This window comes from Equus caballus, chromosome 17 (assembly GCF_041296265.1).
Source record: "Equus caballus isolate H_3958 breed thoroughbred chromosome 17, TB-T2T, whole genome shotgun sequence".
NCBI classification, from domain to species: domain Eukaryota; kingdom Metazoa; phylum Chordata; class Mammalia; order Perissodactyla; family Equidae; genus Equus; species Equus caballus.
In genome coordinates this window covers 70,340,232-70,365,400 of record NC_091700.1, presented here as the reverse complement: position 1 = coordinate 70,365,400, position 25,169 = coordinate 70,340,232, and the positions used below count along the sequence as shown (strand labels likewise).

At 34.5% G+C, this 25,169-nt stretch overlaps 1 protein-coding gene across 30 annotated transcripts in view; it reads left to right on the top strand.

Moving 5' to 3' along the window:
• MYCBP2 (MYC binding protein 2) overlaps nucleotides 1-25,169 on the top strand; it is a 256,284-nt gene that overhangs the window by 215,698 nt on the left and 15,417 nt on the right. For 28 of the 30 annotated variants that reach the window (XM_070239261.1, XM_070239263.1, XM_070239259.1 and 25 more), the window contains 15 exon segments: nucleotides 2,631-2,788; nucleotides 3,828-4,027; nucleotides 5,169-5,318; nucleotides 6,654-6,814; nucleotides 7,854-8,010; nucleotides 8,172-8,396; nucleotides 10,451-10,516; nucleotides 11,923-12,162; nucleotides 12,460-12,558; nucleotides 18,448-18,528; nucleotides 19,575-19,841; nucleotides 20,320-20,603; nucleotides 21,888-21,984; nucleotides 23,315-23,434; nucleotides 25,060-25,161. In XM_070239261.1, coding sequence (XP_070095362.1) covers nucleotides 2,631-2,788; nucleotides 3,828-4,027; nucleotides 5,169-5,318; nucleotides 6,654-6,814; nucleotides 7,854-8,010; nucleotides 8,172-8,396; nucleotides 10,451-10,516; nucleotides 11,923-12,162; nucleotides 12,460-12,558; nucleotides 18,448-18,528; nucleotides 19,575-19,841; nucleotides 20,320-20,603; nucleotides 21,888-21,984; nucleotides 23,315-23,434; nucleotides 25,060-25,161 — 2,407 coding nt within the window. 30 annotated transcript variants of the gene reach the window in all.

The window sequence follows — 25,169 nt, the reverse complement described above, 5'->3', positions numbered from 1 at the left end:
ATCAAATATTGTGGAAAAGGACGTCTAGGGAAATCCACCCATACTTTATCAGAAATAACAAAAGACCTAGACAGAGCTGCCTACAGAAAATAAATGGTATGTCATATAGGTCAGATGAAGAACTCAATCTGAAAGAAAACTTTCTCAAGGAAAAAAAGAAAATTTCTGTAAATACTCTGTAGTACTGAAAAACTTGATATAAATTTAATAAAACAAAGACTCAAATGTGAGAATGGGTTAAAAAGCAGAATGAGGTAAAAAGATCCATTACAGAGCTAAGAGGACAGACTGAAAACCAAATCAGCATCATTATAAGACTAATAAGTTAGAAATGTTTAGAATAGTAACTTGAGTTATTGACATAGAGGAAAAGTTTGAGATAATCACAATGACGAAAGAATAAAAGGACAAAGAGATTATAGCAATTAGCGTGAAGATAACAGGTATGGAAACAGGACAATCCAACATAAGAATAACTGGTATTTTCATAGTAGAAAATCCAACAAATATAGAATAAAATTTATCTAAAGCAAAATATAAGAAAAAATTTCCCAAAATAATAAAGTGCTGAGTTTCCAGATTAAAAGGAAATTTTTGTAATAGGTAAATGTAAGAAATAGCTTAAGTTATTGAAACGCTATGAGAAAAACCATGAGAATTTTTCAAGTATCTGAGCAGAGAAAAACAAGTCATCTTGCAAAAGGAAAAAGACTGAATTCAGACTTCTGTATAACAACTTTGAATGAAAGAAAAAAATGAAATGATGTCTCTAAAGCTCCAAAAGAAAGAAAATATTACCTTAGAAGTTTTACCCAGTCAGACATACTCAGAAATATAAAAGATCTATATATAAGATAGATAACATTTTATATTTTATATAAGATAACACTTTATATAATATAATAAAATATAAAAGAATCTAATTATGGATTAATCAAATGATTAATGAAAAGCATGTTTAAAAGACTATACACTTATGTATATAAAATCCTAAAGAAAAAAACCGTGATCCAAGTGTTTTATATTCAGCCAGGTTGAGACATTCTTAAGCATACAATAATTCAGGAAACATAGCACCTTTGAGCTATTCTTTAAAGAAGTTTTGACAAACTGAAGCTATTATAAAAGGTGATGAATAATGAATCCATTAAATCAGTGGTTCTCAATGGGGGTTGATTTTGCCTCCCAGGTGACACCTGACAATGTTTGAAAGTATTTTTGGTTGTCATAACTGGGCTAGTTCCACGGGCACCCTAGTGAGTAGAGGCCAAGAATGTTGCTAAGCATCCTACAGTATGCAGGACAACCCCCTACAACAAGGAATTATCTAGCTCAAAGTAGCCAAGGTTGAATTAATGGTGGTCATCTTTGTTGCTTCTTTTGGGTATTCCTGTGTTGCTTGAGTTTTTTCACAAGCATGATCACTTTTATAACAACAAGTCATTATTTTTTAGGTTGTATAACAATTCTTTTTTTTAAGGTGTTAGATAAACTTCCTCTGAAAGCAGAACAGATATCTTGTGGTTTATAGTAGCACCATATGTAATGTGGATTAAATTAACATATCCCTATATTCTGGTCATTCTGGAACCAAACAGCCCAAACTAACATCCCGGCACATTTACTCCAGTCAGTTATGTACAACATTTATAGTTTATTTAAAAAAAATGTTTATACACTTAGAGAGGTGGGTGAGTAAAGAAGACAGCCAGGGAGTTAGCCACTTACTAGAAAATACCTAAGCTGTACTGGGGGATGTAGGATTTCAAACCTGGCTTGAAATAATGGAAAAGAAACAACTCCAGAACTCAAGGAGAGCAAAAATATCCCACTTTGGAATGAGGTCTCAGAAAAAATAATAAATGAAGAGAACAGTTTGTAAATTTGTCTCAGGGAAAAAGTAAGGGGAGATAATTTCTCTTTTTTATAAAATGCTTCAATAAAGGGAATTATATAACCATCGTAATAACTTTTCAAGTGTTTTTTAATGTTGCTATAGTAAATAGAGAAATTGTTTACTTGAACTTCAATGAAAATCATTGAGTTTTTATATAGAATGTAAGTATAATATAAGTGATGCCAAAAATCAGTTTGTTACCTTTCATTAACACTTTGGGGTGGCCATGCTCGAGAAAGGGCTTTGAGCGGCACTTCCCAAGAATGAGAAACCTACTAGGACACTCATATGCCAAAAGAAGATTGACTCATTTCACTTTCCATTTTATTAGGTCTCTGTATGTACATATCCATTTCCTTTCTATTCAGTGCTCTTATGAATATATCTGCCTGTTTTTCTTGAATGTCATGATACACGACTTTCACCACCATGCTTTTGATTCTGAAAGGAGCTTAGAACATTTGATGCCTTTTCTTCTTTTTCATTTAAAATGCAAAGTAGATTTAAGAAAACCGAAAGTTTTAAGATGCAGTTCTGAAATCAGTCAAAATGTTATTGCATGTGGAAAGATCAAACTATGATTTAAACAGAGATTGTCAAGTTGGCTTTGAATTTGTGTTTTTCCATGTGCATATAGGGTCACATAGTTGACTACACTATTATAAACTAAATATAGTCTCGTTTCATTGACTTTTTTCCTAAGTTTTTTTCTGTCCTCTTGTTCTGTCTGCAGTTTGGAAACTAGTCCCATAACTGATACTGATCTTGCAAAGAGAACTGTCTTCCAAAGATCATACTCAGTTGTTGCTTCTGAATATGACAAACAACACTCCATTTTACCTGCACGAGTTAAAGCCATTCCTAGAAGAAGAGTTAACAGTGGAGACACTGGTAAGTATAAAGAAGAAAAGGAAGACTGAGTGATCTAAATGGTTTTATTTGCAGATATTTTTTAAAATCTAATTTTTGAAGGAAGAGGAATGGATTAATTGTAAATTGTGGTACACATACGCTCTGTGACACAGCCATAAATGTGCCTTTCTAAATTTTGCATTAGTTAGAGGAGACCCCCCCGAGATCATTCAGTGATTATTCAAGAATAAATTGACGGTTAAAATCTTGCTTGTTAGATGTCTAAGCCAAATATTGCTGCCGTTATCTCTTCCACTAAGTGTCAGTGAACCAGTAGTTGCAATGACTTTACTTTCACAATTGTCTTCCGACTCCCAACAGAAGCTTATAACTCTTGCAGCTGCTACCACTCTACCTAGATAATAAAATTGGGTGATATGAGTAACTCTTAATCAGATAATCTGGACCAATTGCTATCTTGGCCCCAAATTGGGGTTGGTTGAGTCTGTCTCAAGAATAAAGAAAGAAACACAAGAGAAAAAGATAACATGGTACTGATTTATCAGGTAGGGCACTTACTAAAATGAAGATCTGACCTAATATTTATAGATAGATGATTATGTATCTTATTGAAGACCCCAAGGAAAACATTGAACATCTCCCAGTGATGTATAGATTCATTCAACAAATATTTTTGAGCTTTTATTGAGACAGCTTTGTTATAAAGCACTCCTTTAGAAAATGATGGGGATAAAATGTAGATGCCGTTTAGGGAGAAAATAAATCACTTAGTGTTTAGTGTTTTAGAAACATGAACTTTAGATTCAGTCCTGGATTCAAAACCCGCCTCTGCAACTTAATAGCTGTATGACTTTAGGAAAGTAAGATATTTACTCTTTCTGAGCCTCAGTAAAAATTGAAGTCGTTATGATTTGTGTCCCATGCAAAAAAAAAAAAAAAAAACCCAAAGACTCTAAAGTGAATAAGCCAGATACTATTATTTTTAGTATCATCTGAAGTATATTAATCTTATGTATTGCATGTGAAAATTAATTTTCTTTTTTTTTTTTTTTAATAGAAGTTGGTTCTTCCCTCTTGAGACATCCATCTCCTGAGCTTTCCCGGCTAATCTCAGCCCACAGCTCTCTTTCCAAAGGAGAACGAAATTTCCAGTGGCCAGTTTTAGCTTTTGTTATACAGCATCATGATCTAGAAGGTCTTGAAATAGCAATGAAACAGGCATTAAGGAAATCTGCTTGTCGAGTTTTTGCTATGGAGGTATGAATACATTCGTGGGGTTGTTGATTCATCATACAAATCATGTGATAATTCCATTTAATGATGTCCCTTTTTTACCAAACAGAAATTGCAACAAATTAAGAGAAACAGTAGCCAATTGAAAATATCAAACATTTACATCAAAATTAAACTCTTAATTTTATGAATATAAATGAATTTAGAGTTCCATAGTTAAGCACTCAGAAGAAATTTATTTGTGAATTGCTTTATTATTTGAATCCTGATATTATCTTTTTTAAAAGCTTTTTGAAATCACAGTGTCATTTCAGTTAGAATAATCAAAGGTTGCCACAACTAGAAGGACCCACAACTAAAATAGACAACTATATACTGGGGGGATTTGGGGAGAAAAAAGCAGGAAAAAAAAAAGAATAAAGGGGATGAGAAGTAGGGCTTTTGAGTTATAAATTTAATGATATCTGAGTCAATCTATTTTCTGGAAATGAGAGGATTGTTGTATATCATAGATTTGTATATAGCATACGTTTTTTTCTTTATCATAGGTATGATAACCTGCCACTTTGTTGATGGGAGCAATATAAATATATTTAACTAAGTGGTAGTTTGTGTAGAGCTTGAGGAACAGCCTATGTTTTTCCTAAATGCAAGTTGGAAAAAAATTTGCTTGAGTAAATTAATATTAAGATGAATTTTTGAAATAAAAAGTGGTTTGAGGGCCAGCCCCAATAGCCTAGTGGTTAAGTTCAAAATGCTCCACTTTGGTGGCCCAGGGTTCGGTTCCCAGATGCAGACCTACACTACTCGTTTGTCAGTGACCGTGCTGGGGTAGCAGCTCACATACAAAGAAAGAGAAATTGGCAACAGTTGTTAGCTAAGGGCAAATCTTCCTCAGCAAAAAAACGTGGTTTGAAAAAGTATTTTGGTATTGCATTTTGTAAGTACTATTTTCCCTATTATTATGGTTTTTTTTAAATTAGGACCAAAAATATTGACTATTTCAAGTTCAGTGGGCTTTCAGTGGAATGAAGGTCAAACTTAGTATCTTTCCTTGAAACACTTAGTCTGTGGAGGTACTTTGTTTCTGAGTAAGAAAGGCCCTGCATTTTTTAATTGTATATTTTCTTTTTATCTTGGACTCATTTAACCATCATTTATTCAGGCTTTCAACTGGCTTCTGTGTAATGTCATCCAAACAACTTCTCTCCATGATATTCTGTGGCATTTTGTGGCATCATTGACTCCTGCTCCAGTAGAAACAGAGGAAGAAGAGGATGAGGAAAATAAAACAAACAAAGAAAATGCAGAACAAGTAAGTGAGATTTTTGTTTTTTTAATTGTCTATATTTTTATAAAAGAGTAGTACCACCTTCAGATAGTGCGGTAATTTGAATGAGGTCATTCACAGATTATATAACCTAAAGGCAAGAATAAAATTTTGTTGCTATGAGCAACATATTAACTATACTTACTGAAAGTTTTCTCTCTAGCGAAAATACTGTCAGTCAATTCTGATTTCTCACTAAACATCATTGTCAGGAAGCAATCAACTAGAAGGTATAAGCTATTACAGTAGAATATAAGACAGATAACCAGGGCAACATTATTACATAGACGATCAGTCTACTTTACGATATTGCTGTAAGATATCAGAGAGTAAAATGATACTGTGTAGGGACATGAAATTCAAAAATCTCCTTTTGGCTAGAAGACACTTGGATTTTATAAGAGGCAGCCTATATAATGGAAAAGCATTGAACTGGATCCCTGGGTTCCAGCCGCATTTTTACCTTTGTAGCTCACTGTGGGCCTCATTTCCATATCTAAAGTAAAAACATAGAGGACTAAATCCTCCATTTAAAAGACAAGGCTATCAAAATAGATAGCAAAAAAAAGCTAGATGCTGTTTATAAGAATCACATCTAAAACATAAGGATACAGGAAGATTAAAAGTAGAGAGTTAGACAAAGATATTCTGGATAAAAACCAACCAAAGTAAAGTTGGTACAGCTAATTGGCACCAGAAAAAATGGATTTCAAGACAAAATTATTACTAGGAATAAAAAGATTCTTTACAAAAATGATAAAAGATTAATTCTGAACATGTATGTCCCTAATAATATAGCCTTAAAAATATTAAGTAAAAATTGACAGAACTGCAAGGAAAAATAGAAAAAAATCCGCATTTACAATGTGAGATTGTCACACACCTGTACCAGCTATCTGTTCCTGCGTACCAAACATCTCCACAACTTACTGGATTAAAACAGTTTCTTATTGGCTTACAACTCTGTGGGTCAGCTTTGGGTGAGGCTCAACTGAGAGGAATGGCTCATTTTTACGTACACATATAGATTGACCCTGCTAATAGATTTGTGAGCACACTAGAATTGATACTTATATATGTTACTCATTTGTTTGGTGGTTTTATTTATGAGTGATCTTATGATTGTTTCCCATAAAAGTGGTATAAGCATAATTAGTTAATCTTAACGTATGTTTTGGGTATGGTTTGGTTTTGTTTACATTTCTGTTACACGAGTATCTTTAAAGTATACATAACACTTTTAAATATATGTAATATGTTTTTGTGGGGAAAATTCCTTCAAGCACACAGACTGATCAGTTTGCTTTCAATTTGTCTCAGGAGAAAGATACAAGAGTATGTGAGCATCCACTCTCAGACATAGTGATTGCAGGTGAAGCCGCTCATCCTTTGCCACATACGTTTCACCGCCTGCTTCAAACAATCTCCGATCTTATGATGTCTCTCCCCAGTGGCAGTTCATTACAGCAAATGGCCCTCAGGTAATTTTATATCTGAGCATTCTGAATCTATTGGAGAAGAGGTTTTTATGGAGCATTCAAAGCACAAAATGCTTGAAAGACTTCTCTAAATAGTAAGTTACAAAGAATCCCTATGTGATGTGATGGTGCTTCCCTCGTTACTGTCATAGTTTAGAATTGTCCTTCTTAGCTCACACCTGTTTGCCCCTCTGTAAAATGTGGATAATGTACTTCTTAGTGCTCTAAATTATCACCGGCTGTGGCAGTCTTCCTCACTTTCCCCTCTCTCCCACCCTGAATCCATTGTCTCAGTGCTGCCCAAGAGCAGAATCTTAAATGTCACAAAAGGGAGAGGGAGAATGACATCTCAAAAACAGAAATCAAGATGGGGTTTTGAATTGAAGAGAATCTTAAGAAGTGGAGCCTAGTTATATGCAACCAATCCTACAACTACCTTGAGAAGCATCACCTGCTTTTAAGTCCACATCTGCTCAGATTTAGCATTACTTTTACATTGTGAACCTTGTTTTCAGATCCACATACTAGACTACACATATATATAAATCCTCCAGTGATTTTTATAAGAAATAAGTTCATGGAGTGATTTTGACTACCCACATCCCTAATGATAAGATCAGCAAAGGGGAGATTTTCTTTCCTCTTCACAAGATTTTTGAAGTACAAGACGTGTCATACTCTGAATTAGTGTGGAATTGTAAGACTAGTAAATTTGAGGGGCTATTATAATTGGGGGAACACTTGTCTACAAAACTGATTTCTTAACCTTTTTTGCTTCTGTAGTCTTCATCTTCATATATCCAATTTTTCTATATTTAAAATGGGTGCACTTTCCTTAGAACTTGCCTTGTTCCAAAGAACTTACCTTTATCTCTCAAAAAAAATAACCCAGTAGCAATGAGTTTATTCCTCGAATTTTTACATTTTTTTTCTAGAGTATTAAGATTTCTTGAAATATTAACTCCAGAGTGCTTTTTTACCAGGAATTCTTAGAAATTCCTGGAAAAAAGAATTATTTAATGTATTGCTTCTGCCTTTATAGATGCTGGAGTCTGAAGTTCAAGCAGTCTGATCACCAGTTCCTCCATCAGAGCAACGTCTTTCATCACATTAACAACATTTTGTCAAAATCAGATGATGGAGATAGTGAAGAGAGTTTTAGCATCAGTATACAATCTGGCTTTGAAGCTATGAGTCAGGTCAGTCATTTAACTGTTAACCCTGTTAATATTCAACAATGTATTGAAGGAGAAACTGAAAGTTACTTGTAAACAATTTGATTCTTTTATTTCTTATGTCTTCCATTATCATGGAAGATTTCCATTTGAGTATTATAATTATTTATATTTGTTTCTGGTAGGAATTATGCATAGTGATGTCCTTAAAAGACTTAACCAGCATTGTTGACATAAAAACTTCAAGCCGGCCTGCCATGATTGGCAGTTTGACAGATGGTTCCACAGAAACCTTTTGGGAATCAGGAGATGAGGATAAAAACAAAACTAAGAACATCACCATCAACTGTGTAAAAGGAATCAATGCCCGCTATGTATCTATTCACGTGGACAATTCCCGAGATCTTGGGGTAAGATAGGAAACTTAACTTGTGATTCAGTAGTTCTTTTCAGACCTTTAGTAATCATGCACTCTCATTTGTGAGTTTAGCAAAAGGATTTTCATTTGGAACTTCACCAACCAAACAGCATTTTTATATTTCAAAAATAAATCTTGTCTAAAGACAGATTAATATGATTGGGGATACTGTGGAATATGAATTCTATAGACGTCTGATTACAAATATACCATGACTACAACTAAGCAAAATAAATGTCTGCTCTGTAATTTTCTACCTCCATGGCCTTGTTTAAGCTATTCTGTTGGCCCAGAAGTCCTCCCTTGAACTCTGCCCGTCAGCTTCTCCCAAAATCTCTAAGACCCAGCAGAGAAATCCACTACCAGTACCTCCTCTATATAAATTACTCTTTCTCTCCCCTGGGTTCTTTTTTACATTATTCTCATGGCACTTAATACACTTTGACCTGTAGTGTAAAGAGCTTTCAGTTTCTAATCCTCACACCCAGCCATCGTAGGGGAGTAGGAGAGTTCCTGGACTAACCTAAGTAATTATAATTTATATTCTCCCTAGCCTTAGCCTGTCCACATGTTTAAACTGAACTAAGCATTCTTTCATAAAAGGCACTGATCAGAGGAAAAAGCGTCCTATTTCTTGGAGTATTGAGACCAAGGACAAAGTAGCGCCAACGGCCAAACTCCCATACTTCTACCCCCATTCCTGGGGAAGAATACTGCTCGGAATTGTTTCCCTCAGAATGGATGTGGCTTGCTAGCAGATCAGTATTAATAAATCCCCATGGACCGTTGCCAAGCTGCTCCTATCCCATTCCCATATTTCCTTTCCCAGGAAGAGCCACAGCAGTGGGGTTGGGTGTCAGATAACTTGGATGGAATGCCAACCACAGAAGTCCAGTCTGTGGTCAGAGCACTCCTTGCCATCCATAGCCACCCCCAACTCCTGTCCATCTGTGCAGATTTTATCTTCCCTGGTATTGAAGAAGAAAAAGGGACTTAACTAGTATATCATGAGCTTATCTCCTCTTCAGTCTCAAGTTTCAATTGGTACAACTACTTTATCAAGTGTAATAACTCAAAACATTTTTTTGGCTAGAACTCACTGCTCAGTATGAAGTTATCTTTGATTCATGATACATTTAAGCCAGAACATACTCTCCCCTAGAACAATGATTGCAATCGATATGACATTTTTGCCTTTTAGAGGAGATAATCATAACAATATTTATGGGACATAATAGTCTCACTATATATACTGGCATCTGCTTTCCTTTTAAGAAAGCTCCTTTATATGCAAACTTAAGGCTTATGTATCTCTATGTCCCTCAGCCTGCCCACCACAGTGCCTTATATGCTGCATTTGTTGATTTGAATTGCATCAACCTATGGCACTTAAAGTATGCAGCTCTCCAAGGAATTAATATGTTAGTTAATCTTTTTCTTGATGTGCTTTGCATAAAATTTACTCATCCTTGAGGTCTCTAGCTCTAGTACCAGCATGACTCTTTTCAGTCCTTAACGGTATTAAACTTCTGCTATTTGCTATTTATTTTATGTGTTAGATTCCTTCCCTAGGTTGGCAAGGATCTCAAGGGCATGAAACCCATCATTCTCATATATCTTTCTCCAAGTCCATAAGACAGTCTTGGTACATTGTGATACGCACAAGTATTTGTTGGTTAAGCTACCTGCCTTCCTTCCTTTTCCTTGCAGAAGCCATGAGAATATAGTGATGAGAGTGGGACAAGAGTGACAAGCAGAGTTGTTGAAAGGCTTCTTAATAGAGATAGAATTTAAATGTTTAGACTTTGGATTAAAAGAAAGAATGCCAAGCCACTCTCTCAGAGCCCATGGAGAAAGGCTGAAATGTGAGATTTAAGATAGTTTGTAAGAATAAAAGACTGGAGTTGTAAGAATTGTGGCTAGATAGACAGATGGAGTAAGGTCAGTTAGAAAGGACCATAAAAGACAGGCAGAAGAGCTGATGTGATATTGTGAGTTCTGGAGGAGGAATATGACAAAATAACTATTTTGAATTGTCTGTTTTAGAATAAAGTTACCTCAATGACCTTCTTAACTGGCAAAGCAGTAGAAGATTTGTGCAGAATAAAGCAGGTAACTAAAATTTTGTCATTAAATGTTTTGCTACCTAGGGAGAAATTTCTTCTTCTCAGTCTCCACTGTTGAGTTCTAATCTTGGCATGCTACCAAAGCATTATAGGAAATCAGCTACTTACAGAACACTAAATTGACAAATGGTCCATACATAGGAACAGTTATGACCATCCTCCTGTGCTAAACATCTTACCCATTGTTGCCCAAAATGTTCTCTAGTCATGAGCAATGTACTCTGCCTATAGTCCTCCACCCTCTACAGCCTTCTGCTCCCCTGCAAAGATTTAGGGTGACTTAAAATTTGTCACAGATCCGATTCACAATTAACACCTAAATTCACCTACACTTCAGGTTAAAATGTGGGCTGTTGTCCTCTATCACTTATAACACTGCAACTGTATCTAGGTTGCAAGTCAGTTTACAAACCAACTCTAGAAACAAGTTAAGGTTTATCTGGGCATGTGTCTGAGATTCTCTATAAACTCACTTGTGTTAGTGAAACTTTTATCAAAGGTCTTCTGTAGCTACTTTATCCCACTAAAGTTGACCTTTTGTTTTGTTTTGTTTTCGGATCATATTGAAAGAATGAATTGAGATTTTGGATTAAACAAATATTAAATTTTGCTTAAATTTTTTAAGAATTTGGGGAAATAATCTTCTTTAATGAGATATTTATTTATGCTTAATACTGTTTAGAAAAGTGACCTTATCAATTAAAATAATATCAATTTAGGTATCTATAGAAATAATGTTGAAGTTCCAAGTCATTCCTAGGACATCAAATGCCATAAGAGTAAATTTTCATTTTATAAAGAGAATAGTGTCAAAAACCATTTCACGGTGCACTGAAATTTAATCTTTGAAAAAAGTTATATTCTCAATGAAATACAGTGAAATAAGGAATCACAAATGTGAAGTTATGTATTATATAATTTTCCTTCAAAAGTAAAACATATTAAGTAACTGTACATTGAAAATGCCTATCTTTAAATGATGCTTTAATGTGAAGATGCACAAAACAAGACCTCATTACTGATCTGGTGTTTCTACTTACAGTCAGTATAGGTAAAATACAGTCACATAAATTGTAATGGTTTCACTTATGTAACTTGGGCCCAGAAGCCATATAGTGGTCAGACCTGTGTTTCAATTCTCAACTTTGTCACTTACTAGAATCTTTCCACCTGTGTGGATAATAGCTCACTTCTTCGTCTGTATAATAGCTATCATAATATTACTTATCCTCACAAGGTTTAAATAAGGTAATCGATGTGAAATAACCTAATGAACTTGAATGTGTACAGTTGTTTGTCATTTGAGCTTGGTGTCATTAGTGCTAAATCTAGGACAGTGATAAGACAGTAGTACGGCTGTGTCAGGTTTATATCCCTTTTCTGCTTTACTAGGTTGATCTGGATTCCAGGCACATTGGCTGGGTAACAAGTGAACTTCCAGGAGGAGATAATCACATCATCAAAATTGAATTAAAAGGCCCAGAAAATACACTGAGAGTTCGACAAGTTAAGGTTCTGGGCTGGAAGGATGGTGAAAGCACTAAAATTGCTGGCCAGATTTCAGCCAGTGTGGCCCAGCAAAGGAACTGTGAAGCTGAGACTCTGCGAGTGTTCAGACTTATTACATCTCAAGTGAGTGGCCTTACTACATTTTCTAGCACAGGATAAATTGAAATAATATATTGTTTTAATAAGAGGGTAACAAAATATTTTTTAAAACTGGCTAAAAATGTGGCTGGCCCATTTTTTCTTCTTATAGCCCTAAATTCTTGTTTCATTTTTCATTCATAATTCTGAAAAGTAGTGGTGTATAGCAGGAATAGCATAGTAATGTTATAAAACCTGCAGAATCAGCTAATGAGTCCTCTAGCTTTCACAGTGATAATGCCTGCCATTAGTTCCTTCTCATGTTCCTGTCTTCTTTATCAGGTATTTGGAAAGCTCATCTCTGGAGATGCTGAACCCACACCAGAACAAGAGGAAAAAGCACTGTTGTCATCACCTGAAGGAGAGGAAAAAGTATACAATGTATTTATTTGTATTCTAAAAATATTTATTTACATTTTTCATTTTCTTTCTTTTGTTCTATGAAATAATCCATGTATTGCTATGTATTTTTAATGATTATATGATATTAGTTTATATGCAGTTAATTTTTTTTACTTTAATTAGAAAGAAAATGAAGGAGCTATCAAAAGAAATTCATTATTTGTTCATGTATAATCTAGCTAGTATTTTAAGTAACAAAAAAATTTCCTCTAGGGCCTGCCTGGTGGTGTAGTGGTTAAGTTCACACACTCCGCTTCTGCAGCCCGGGGTTCACAGGTTCAGATCCCAGGTGTGAACCTAGCACCACTCGTCAAGCCACGCTGTGGTGGCATCCCACGTAAAATAAAGGAAGATTGGCACAGATATTAGCTCAGCGACAATCTTCCTCAAGCAAAAAGAAGATGATGGCAACAGATGTTAGCTCAGGGCCAATCTTCTTCACACACACACAAAAAATTTGCTGTGTACCTTGGGCTGTTGTGCTCAAATGTTAGCATTTGTAGAATTAACTTAGTCATTTACTGTGCTGTGCACTATCAGTTATCTTCTCCTTCCTCTATTTTATCTGTCCTTCACAGTCCAGCTCAAAAACACTGTCTTCTCCATGAACCTTCTTTATGATTTCCCCCAAACAAAAAGCAGTTTTCCTTCTGCTAAACTTTGTAGTAATCTCTACATGTCTCTTCTTAGTTTCTCTCTTGTTATTTTTATTTATATGCATATTTTACTTCTACTGAATCATAGCGTCTTAAAGACCAAGTGCATGTCTGGTTTGTCTGTGTATCCACCATGGCACAAACACACATACATTCAGTAAATTTTTATTGTGATAACCTGTTCTTTATACTGTTCTTGAAATTTCTTCTAAAATTCAGTTGCCTTCTTTATTTGGTATAAAGTAAAGCACTACACCTAATAGGAAAACCTCATGCATTTCCAAGAAAGAGAAGTCACCCCTGACTGGTCCTACTATTCTTGTGTCTTTAGATGTTACAGATAATCACCTTGGCAGCCCTTTGAAAGATAATTTCAAGGACTTACCTAGGCTAACCCTGTGCATTCTGATACAGTAGTATCTATATCAACTACATATTTCTATGTGGGGTGGTCTGTGAAAAATAGAATTTCATAAACTCTGGTAATTTCTTCCAGCATCTTTTGGAGATATCATTTACTTGACTACAGGACTGTGTTACCACTCATTAAATCAGCTAGATTTTAGCAAATGGCAATTCTGTACTAAACAACCATGAGCATTGGTACCAAGCCCTTTTAAGCTTACATTCTATTCTTAGATATGAACCCTCCACCCCTCCTAGAAAAGAAATCAACCAGGATACTGTATAGTATATAACCAACTTATTAAATATGTGAAAAAATTGTGCATGTCATAGGATTTCAGAGTACATTGAGATGCTTGTACCCAGGAGTAGTCAGAGAAGGCTTCTTGGGGGATATTGGATATGAGTTACCTGAAAGAGAATGAATGAAAGTTAGATTAATAGAGAGGATGGGAGCAAGGGCTCGTTGACGAGGCTGGCCCAATAGTAGGAGAGTGTATGTTGAAGTGTTAAGGTTGAATAGGAAAGATTGTGATAGCTGTTGGATGCCCACGATAACATAATTTTTAAGAAAATAATTTGTCAGGTTTTTTAAGTAAAATTTACATATAAAAAAAATTCATCCTTTTAAACTGATGAGTTTTGGCCAATGTATACAGTAGTAAAATCATCACCACAATCAAGTTTTAAAACATCACTCCCAAAATTTCCTTCATACTCCTTTGTATTCAGTCCCCATATCTCATGCTAGACCCTAGCAACCTCTAAACTGTTTTCTGCCCCTGTGGTGTTGCTTCTCCTGGATGTCATATAAATGGAACCACATAGAATATAGCCTTATATCTGCTTTCTTTCACTTAGTGTAGTGCTTTTGAGATTCATCCATGTAGGAGCATGTATCAGCAGTGCATTCTTTTGGTTGTGAGAAGTATTCCATTATAAGAATTTACCATAATTTGTTTATCCTTACACTTTTTGATGGATATTTAGGTTGCTTCTCCTATTTCACTATCATTAATAAAGCTGCTATGAATATTTGCATACAGATCTTTCTATGGGTATGTTTTAATTTTTTGGGTGGTAAATACCTATGAGTAGGATTGCAGGCTGTATGGTAAGTGTATGTTTAACTTTATAAGAAATTGCCAAACTTTTTCCAAGGTGGGTAAACCATTTCACATTTTTACTGGCAGTGTATCAGATTTCCAGTTGCTCCACATCCTCAACAGCACTTGGTATTGTCAGTCTCTTTAACTTTAGCCATTCTAGTAGGTGTGTAGTAGTATCTCTTTGGGGGTTTTAATATGGATTTCTCTGATGATTAATAATGTTTAGCAGATTTTCATGTGCTTCTTTGCCATCTCTGTACTTTATTTAGTGAAATATGTGTTCACATCTTTTACCCATATTTTTTATATTGGGTTGTTTGTGTTATTATTAGGTTGTAAAATATTTTTGTATATTCAGGATATAGGTCCTTCACCAAATATGTGTTTTCAAATATTTTCTCCTAGTCTGTGGTTTATCTTTCAGAGAGCAGAAAATTTTAATTTTGATGAAGTCCAGTTGATCTGTTTTTTTCTAAATGACTCATGGTTTTCGTGTCTTATCTAAAACCTACAGTCACAAAGATTTTCTCCTATTTTCTTCTAGAAACATTAGAGTTTTAGGTCTTTTGTTTAGAGATATATACATTTTCAGTTAATTTTTCTAAACAGTGTGAGGTAAGGGTTGAGGTTAATTTTTTTTCATGCAGCTGTCAGTTGTTCCACCAACATTTGTTGAAAAGATTATCCTTTATCAGTGATCAATTCACCATAATGTGTAGGTCTGTTTCTGGACTCTCTGTTCTCTTCCACTGATTTATATGTATATTCTTACACCAACATCAGACTGTCTTGATTACTGCAGATTGATTAGTGCAGTCTTGATTACTGCAGATTTATAGAAAACTATGAAATTAGATTCCAACCTGGTTCTTTTTCAAAGTTGTTTTGGTTATTCTAGGTCCTTTACATTTCCATATAAAGCTTAGAATCAGCTTGTCAGTTTCGTCCCCCTCTAAAAAACCCTGCTGCACCAAATTGATGAGCCACTTTGGGGAGAATTGACGTTGTAATAATATTGAGTCTTCCTATCTGTAAACATGGTATATCTCTGTATTTATTTAGATCTTCTTTAATTTCTGTCAACAGTGTTTTGTAGTTCAGTGTAAAAATCTTGTACACGTCTTATTAAATTGATTCCTAAATGTTTCATGTTTTTGTAAATGGTATTTTTTATTTTGCTTTCCACTTGTTCATTTCTGCTATATAAAAATACAATTGACTTTCTTAAGGTTATAAGTATACTGACCATATAACCTGTGATCTTCTTAAATTCACTTATTAGTTCTAGAAGCTTTTTGTAGAATCTTTAGGATTCTCTTAATAATCATGTAGTCTGTAAAGAAACTTGGTTTTACTTTTTCCTTTCCTATCTATATGCCCTAAATTTCTTTTCTTGTGTTATTGCAATGGCTAAGACCTTCAGTACCATGTTGAATAGAAGTAGTGAGATCAGACATCTTTGCTTTTTCTGGATCTTAAAAGGAAAGCATTCAGTCTTTCACCATTCTATGATCTTAACTATAGATTTTTTTGTAAATGCTTTTAATCAGATTAGATTGAGGATGTTTCCTTCTATTCCTAGTTTACTGAGAATTTTTATCAGAATCGATATTCTTGTGTATTTCTCTTTTGTCATTTTCTTTTATTCAGTAAAATAATCTACATATTGCTATGTTTGTTAATGGATATGCAGTATTAGCTTATATGCAGCTCATTTTTCTTTAATAAATATGAAGATAAATTAGGGGAGTGATAGCTAAATGGTACATTGTTTTTGGGGGGAGTGTTGAAAATGCTTTCAATTCACTGTGGTGCTGGTTGCACATGTCTGTGACTATACTAAAAACCATTAAATTGTACATTTTTAAATGAGTAAATAGTAAGGTATGTGAACTATATTGCAATAAAACTGTTTTAAGAAAGCAAAAAAAAGAAACAAATTATGAAAGTAGTTTAAAAATAAGGAGATAAAAAAACTATCTGAAAGGAGCTCATTTGTTAATGTTTAATCTAGCTAGTATTTTAGATAGCCAAAAAAATACTCTAAAATTTACTCTCTTTAATAGATACAGGGCTATTGCAGTTATCTATTCTTGAGTGAGCTCTGGTAGTTCTTTCAAGTAATTTGTCCATTTCATCTAAGTTGCTGAATTTCCTGGTAGAAGTTGTTCATAATACACCCTTATTATCCTTTTAATATTGGTAGAATCTGTAGTGATATATCTTCTCTTATTATTTATTTCGATCTGTTTGCTTTGGGTTTGTTTTGTACTTTATCTAGTTTCATAAGGTGCAAACACAGATCATAGACTTGAGACCTTTCTTTTCTCGTATAAGTAATGCTGTAGTTTTCTTCTAAGCACTGCTTTAGTTGAGGGTCACAAATTTTGGTGTGTTGTTTTTTTCATTACATTCAGTTCAAAATATTTTCTGATTTCCATTTTGATTTCTTCTTGAACCCCTGGTTAATTTAGAAGTGTCTCGTTTAATTTCAAAATATTTGGGCGTTTTCCTGATAGCTTCTTATTATTTATTTCTACTTTAATTACATTGTGGTCAAAGAATATACTTTATATAAGTCATTTTAGAATTGTTAAGATTTGAATTCTGACTCATAATGTGGTATATTTTAGTTAATGTCTGTGTACACTTGAAAAGAATGTGAGCTCTGCTTTGGTCTGTGAGGGGGTTCTATAAATATCAATTAGTTCAACTTGGTTGATGGTTTTGTTCAAGTCTTCAAGAGCTTTACTGATTTTTGTTTGCTCATTTACTTGTTCTGTCAAGTACAGAAAGAGGAGTTTTGAAGTGTCCAGCTACTATATAGATTTGTCTCTTTGGATTTCAGTTTACCTGGTTGCCAAGCTCAACTCTCCAATGGGTACCAAAAAAGTTATGGTTTTGTAGATTATGAGCTTTTTCTCATTGTTAAGGTGGGAGTGACATTCTCTTGTGGCTTTCTCTATTCTACGAAAAGTGAAACCAAGAGTCATTTTTTATTCTTAAACAAAAGAGTGCCTTCTGTCAGTTTTCTTACCTGTAAAATAGGCAAGACATCAGATCTTAGCTTAGGAGGTTGTTGTGAAGATTAAATAAGATTATATGTGTGTGTGTGTGTATATGTATGTGTGTATATGTGTGTATATATGTATGTATGCCTGTTATATATCTATCTATCACTTAGAAGAGTGCGATATGTAGTAAGCACTGTAAAATTTCTTCCGTCATTTTTCTTCTTACGATATGTTTCTTTGATTACTGCTGGTATTGGAAGGAGCGTAGTTCAAGACCACCATTATCATAGAGTTTTGTTAGGACACTTTCCTTTTAACCAAATGTCATTTTCCTAAATTGCTCTTCTAACAACTGAATGTAGGATGTGAACTAATAATGTTCACAATTTAGAAATAGATTCAATCAAAGTGACCTCAATTGACTACATTAAAGAAATCCGTGAAAACATAGTATACTCCTCTAGATTTCTTAAATTTGGAAATTTTGTTCTTTTTATAGTCACCTTAGCCAGTAGTGATTTCTTCACACTTTATCCTTTGTCTTAGTATTATAGACATTAAAGTAAGTTCACCTTATAAAAATACCTGCATAATTATTTCTCAAGATACTTTAAAATGTGAAATATACAAATTTTATTCAAAAAGCCTGCTTCTTTCTTTTTTTTTTCTTTTTTCTATTTAAAGGCAACATCAGATGCTGACCTGAAAGAACATATGGTTGGAATCATATTCAGCAGGAGTAAACTGACTAACTTACAAAAACAGGTTGGTTAATAGCCATCTCATTGTCTTCTCTTGTTTTTTTCAGGTGTAAAGTGTTTTCCAAAATTTATGGAAGCTTTTTTATGCTGACTTTTTTATAGGTCCTCCATCGTGTGTCTCCCTTTTTCTAGAGAGAAGGGAGTATATTGGCATACCTGCATCACTTTAAAGCTTTTGTTATGAACGTTAACTTTCTTTCTTTGCTGCTCTTTGTTATTTCTCATTTTCAGGTAGATTCTTTTCGTTTTCATGTCAAATACCCAGCTATGTCAGATTTCATTTGTGTTTCCTGTGATCCTTTCCCCACTGTTTTTTTAATTTGTTGGTGGATTATTTTTATTGTTATTTTGCTGAGCAGTTATAATATTAGCTAAATCAGTGCTTATGTTTTAATGAGAAGGAGGTGGGACAGCAGCACTAGACTGTGCAGACAGTGGTGTGCCTGGGTGACTTAAAAGTTAGCCCTTCAAAGGTTAAACACAGTATTGGTTTTAAATTAGCCCGTTATTTTAACTTTCAACACTATTAAGTCTTTTCTTAAATAAATATCATAAATTTATTTGTGCTTTATCTTTTTAAGAACATTTCATGGAATCCTAGATGCTACCAGTTATAAAATGTGCTCTTATTTTATATATCACTAAAAAAGAAAATTTGCTACCAATTAAATTGTGGATACCATTAATTATAAAGCACATTGTGAATAGAAATGTTAAAATGTGAGGGAAAATGTACCTTTGAAGTGATAAAATATGGTAATTTGTTTTTGTTTGATATCTTAAACCACAGGCAGAGATATTGGTAACTTGTAAAAAAGTAATTTCTACACCATAGTTGATGTCAATATTCAGATTTTTAATCATGGTTCCATTAGTTTTTCTTGATTGTTTTTAAGATGAGTTAAGAGAATGGTATGATGGAGAATTAACTGAGAGGAAGAGTATTAAATTGAGTATCAGCTAATATTTTTTGCCTTTTTTTTAGCCTAGGAGTAGTAAATTGGTCTTAAAAATGTGTTTTTACGTTTTCTTTCTGTTGCTTTTAAATAGGTGTGTGCTCACATAGTCCAGGCTATTCGCATGGAAGCTACCAGAGTTCGTGAAGAATGGGAACATGCCATATCAAGCAAAGAAAATGCCAATTCTCAGCCCAATGATGAAGATGCCTCCTCTGATGCTTACTGCTTTGAGCTGCTCTCGATGGTTTTAGCACTGAGTGGCTCTAACGTGGGCCGGCAGTATCTGGCTCAGCAACTAACTCTGCTCCAGGATCTCTTTTCACTGCTCCACACAGCCTCCCCTCGAGTCCAGAGACAGGTGACTGCTCATACCACTGAAACGTTGTTTAAAATTATACTAGCAAAGAGAATCACCTTAGGGCCTTAAGTATTGATTTTTATTTTGTTTTGTAAGTTTTAGTTTTTGGATTGTATTTTAACTCCACGCTTTTTATTTTTGACTCATTGTAATGAGAATATGAAGAAGCAAGATATGTTCCATTTTACTAATGTGCTGTTGTAATAAAGAGTATCCTGGCTATTGATTGTCATATTACCATGAGATATATAGCGTAATTTTCCTTTAATCCTGACCAAATGAAAGACACGTTTTTTTTTTTCTTGCTGCCCTGCAGTGTTAATTACCACTTGAGAAATTTAAAATAGGGTTTAAGTCATATTTCTATCCTTTTCAAAGTTTTCAAAGTCATAGAATGGCAGCTAGGCTTATTAAACAGATGAAAACTTTAAAACACCAATCTTTAAATGGAATTTGTTCCTTTTATTTTTCTTACCAGGTGACCTCCTTACTAAGACGAGTTTTACCTGAAGTGACCCCTAATCGGCTGGCCAGCATCATAGGAGTGAAATCCCTTCCCCCAGCAGATATCAGTGATATCATTCACTCAACAGAGAAAGGAGATTGGAATAAGCTAGGTATCTTGGACATGTTTCTAGGATGCATTGCCAAAGCACTCACAGTACAGCTAAAAGCCAAAGGAACCACCATCACAGGAACAGCTGGTACCACCGTGGGCAAAGGAGTTACAACAGTTACCCTTCCAATGATTTTCAATTCCAGGTTTGTCATTGCGTCTCTTTTAGTGCAAAAATAGAACAGAGCAAGCCACTCTTTGAAGAGTTAAGACATGATTTCAAATTCCACCTTGTCTGCTTCTTCACCAACTATAAGCCATAAACGACTGATCTGTATATAAAAAAGAATGCCATTTATAATAAAAGTGTCATTTTGAATTAGTGGGGAAAAGAAAGTCTGCTGAATAATGTTGGAATACTTCTCATGTAGAAAAAAATTGTAGGCCCCTACCTCACACTATATACAAAAGTGACCTTGAGATCAATTAAAGCTTTATATATATTTCTTTTAAAACTCTACCAGAACGAATTATAGGAGAATATTTTTGTTATCTTCAATTTGGGAAGACCTCCTTAAACAAAACACAGGACCTAAAAGTTTCAGAAGAAAAGATTCACAGATTTGGCTATATAAAAATGTAAATTAACTGATAGCACAATTTAAATGTTTTAAAATACAAGCAACTTACTTGGAAAAAACATTTAACACAGATATAGTAGGCAATGAATTATTAGTTGTAATATTAGAAGAATGACTACAAATCAATGAGAAAAAGACAAACATTTTGAGAAATAGGCATTTTTTTATGACACCTAATGTATATTGCTACAGCCTTTTTGGATGTCAATTTGAGAACATATCATGTATTTAAAATATATATCCTTTGACCTACCAATTCTACTTCTAGAACTGTTTCCCTCAAAAATGTTCATACATGCACACAAAGATATATATACAAAGATATTTGTTACAGAATTGTGTGTGACAGCAAAAAATTAGAGACATCTGGAATAATGCTAGTCAAAGAGCCAATACATGACATTAAGCAAATAACACCAGAATGTAAATCAATGTATCGCTTCCTTCATTTAGTCTTGCTAGGGGAAAAAAAATGTCAGGTGAACTAAATGGTAGTATACTCAATGATATAGTTGGCATATTCTGGTGCAAGCTCTTTATCATCTCTATGTGGACTGGTAACAAATAGTTTGAAGTCTATGGAATATACTTTAAATAGCACTGTTCTAGAAAATGCCTACAAAAATAATATATCAACAGAAATATTTGAAAAAGAACACATCAGAATAGCTATTCTCTGGGGGTTGAAGAGATAGATTCTGGGTAATGTTTTGATTAATTTTCTTTTAAAATGCTTTAATTGATTGAATCATTTAAAAAGCTAAAATACCTGCATGCTGAAATAAGTTTTCATCTTATTCATTTATAACTGTCACTGATTGGTTTGCAAATGCTGACTTTCCTTTGTAGTTATATCCGACGAGGTGAAAGTCATTGGTGGATGAAGGGCTCAACTCCCACCCAGATCTCAGAGATCATCATTAAACTTATTAAGGATATGGCGGCAGTAAGTTCCCATCCTCCTGTCCATTATGTCAGGGAAGTGCAGTAGAAATCTGATGAGTAAAACAAGCAGCTTATTCTACTGGATTGATAGGAGAAGTACATTCATGTTATTTTCTTTACTTAAAGGCTCTGTTTAGTAGGTTAACTATTGTGCCATTTGTCTTTTCAGTTAATAGTGAATTTATCCTTTGTGTAAAGTATGTTCATTTCAAGCTTCCCAATTAATTTACTTGAGAATTGTTATGAAAGTTTTCCAAGACTTTAAAACTTAAATTAAAAAATAAGACATACTCTTTGAACCCTAAAAAACAGCCTGAGTCACGAGCCTAAAGGGAGAAAAAAAGGGCTCCCCAAAGTAGAAGTTTCTTGTTCTCATGGTTCATAAAACCTTTTCTCTTCTTTATTAATGTCCTATACCACTATCTTTAGATGTTGGCTTTGGGGGGAGATCTGGGAATGTGGAGGAAAGGGAATTACTTCTCAGAGTGCCCGGCTCTTACTGGTTTCTCCGTAATGTTAGTTTCCGTACATTCCATTATATTTCCAGGAGTCCAGCCTGAGGAGGGCAGGATACTGTGGATTATAGGTTCCTGAGGGGTAGAGTAGACAGCAGGCATTTTGGAGGAGAAGGAATTTGAATTTGAACTGCCCCGTAAAAGATTAGTAGCATGTGGATATGAGACGAGGAAGGATATTCTGGGGAAGGAGGAAGTTCTATCACTTTTCCCAACAGTGTGAACATTTCCTCAATCAGAGAAAAGGAGAATTTTTTCACTTCTTAAGTAGGCTTTCTCAATATGTTCATTGGATGAAAATACTTTGGAAAAATGTTTAGGAACACCTAAATTCTATGGTAGTATTGGTGTTTGGTAAAAATCAAGTTAGCAAATTAAGGTAGTTATAATTTGAACCCATTTAGGCTCTTGGGTTCCAGCAATACTCATCTAAAGCAGTTAGCTTAGCTGTATAAATTTCATGTTAAATAACAAGGTTTCATAATTTAAATTTCTCATGCATAGACACCTTAGTACCTCTGTTATGTTTTTGTCTACATGTAAGAGGCAATGCCCTTGAACTCTACAGGAAAAGAGTATTGAGAACCTACATTTTTATTTACTTTTCTTTTGAATCATCAAAATAGTGATCTGGAGTTGAATTTTTCTTAGGCTTGTAAAGGATTTTTTATTTCAAAAGTATGCCCCTTGATCTAAAAGTTCACGAATGATTAAATCTTTTCTTTTTGGTGAGAAATGTTATTTAAGAGAATAGAATTTGCTACTATGATTAATCATTTCTGGTTGTTTATTACATTATTCTCTCCTGCTCAATAGGGTCATCTGTCAGAAGCATGGTCCCGAGTGACAAAAAATGCCATTGCAGAAACCATCATTGCCTTGACCAAGATGGAGGAAGAATTCAGATCTCCAGTGAGGTGTATTGCAACAACTAGGGTAGGTTTCTGTTTCATTTGCCTGTGTCATTCTATGTTCTTTTTCAGTAATAGGTTTGAACAATTTTAAATCAATAACGTAGCTTAATCCATGTGTTTTTTTTTTTTTTTTTTTTTACCAAATACTGTATTTATTGAAAACATTTGAAGGCTTTTTTGAATTATGAGCTAAGTATGGTGATTATTAATATTCACTGCTATATGTTCTTTATCGCTTGTTTTTGTTATTATTTAGGAAGCTAGGGATATACTGGTTAGAAAAGGCTAAATTACCCATATGTCAGTGTATTGTCTTTCTAATAATGTATGTACTGTAACTTACCACAGTATGTTTAGTGTCAGCATTATGCTGTGATAGACTGAAGGTCCTCCAAAGGAAAGGCCCCTCCCTACTCCTTTTGGTATGGCCATATAGTAGAGCCCAAAAGTATGGTCCCAAAGTAGAGTGCTAGAGCCTACTTCTGGGTTTATGGGCCTTACTTTTAAAAAGCAAAAAGTTTGAGTGCCCAGGGCGGGGTAGGGCAGAATCTCTTAGGAAGTGGAATTGCTTTCTTCACATGTAAATTTGTACGTACAGTAAATTTTCACCTACTAAATTTCGTGTCCCATATACTTCCAAAAGAGGTTTGAGGTTTCCTTGAAGCAGGGCAATGTAACAGCATCAGGAAGAAGTAAATACTGGTAGAAATTGCTTAAGTTAATCCTCAGAAGTCTGAAAAAGAAGATAAATTGTATTTCCCTAGGGCAGAAAAGGCCAATTTATGGGCTGTTGCTAGTGAGTGTGACTTCGGAAGCATCTGTTCTGACAGTAAGCCTTTTCCACCATGCACGCATTTCCTTCATTCTGCGCTCCCCTTTCTCCTTGCATACTTTCTTTTTCTTTTTCTGCTTTTTCTTTCCCTGTTTTTTCCTCTCTTACTCTTCATATCCAGTGACACTCACATGTACCTCATAGAGTTGAGACAGTTAAGTAATCTTCTATTTTTCAGTAATGAAGAAATGTATCATTTTATATAAAACTGAACTTTACCCTTTAAGCCTCAGAAAGTTTTAAACTATTTTTGAGGGCAATTTTCTAAAGTTTTTAGACATTTACTTATTTCTGATAAAGTGTAACAAGCATAGTGCTAGACGATTGGGGCTTACAGAGACTTCTAAGGAACTGTCCGAAGGAATTTAATATATACTCAACTCCTCAGGGAACTGCGCAAAATTAAACACCCATTTTTGCCACCTTCCTTTGAATGTGATGCCTCAGGCAGACAACACTAGATTGGAAAAATCTGCAGGAGGCATTGGTATATTAAATATTTAAATTCATTTACTGATATATAATTTACACAGTAGACCAATAAAGAATAATTTTATATGTCAGGTAGAAAACAGAATGGTTCATCAGAGCAACAGTCCTTTACTCAGTAAATATTTGAGTGCTACTATGTCCGTGGCACATACTGCAGTGAGCGTGTGTGCCTGGTAGCACATCAGGAAAACTTGAGTGCCACAAGGTAGCTGTGTATTTTCAAGTTTAGCTGGCATTTATTAAGCTGCTATCATGTGCCAGGCAGTCAGTGTTTTTTAAATCTTTCCTAAAAATTCACTTGTAACAGTCTTTCCTTTCAACAGCTCTGGCTTGCTCTAGCATCACTGTGTGTTCTTGATCAGGACCATGTAGATCGTCTCTCCTCAGGGAGATGGATGGGAAAGGATGGACAACAAAAACAAATGGTGAGATC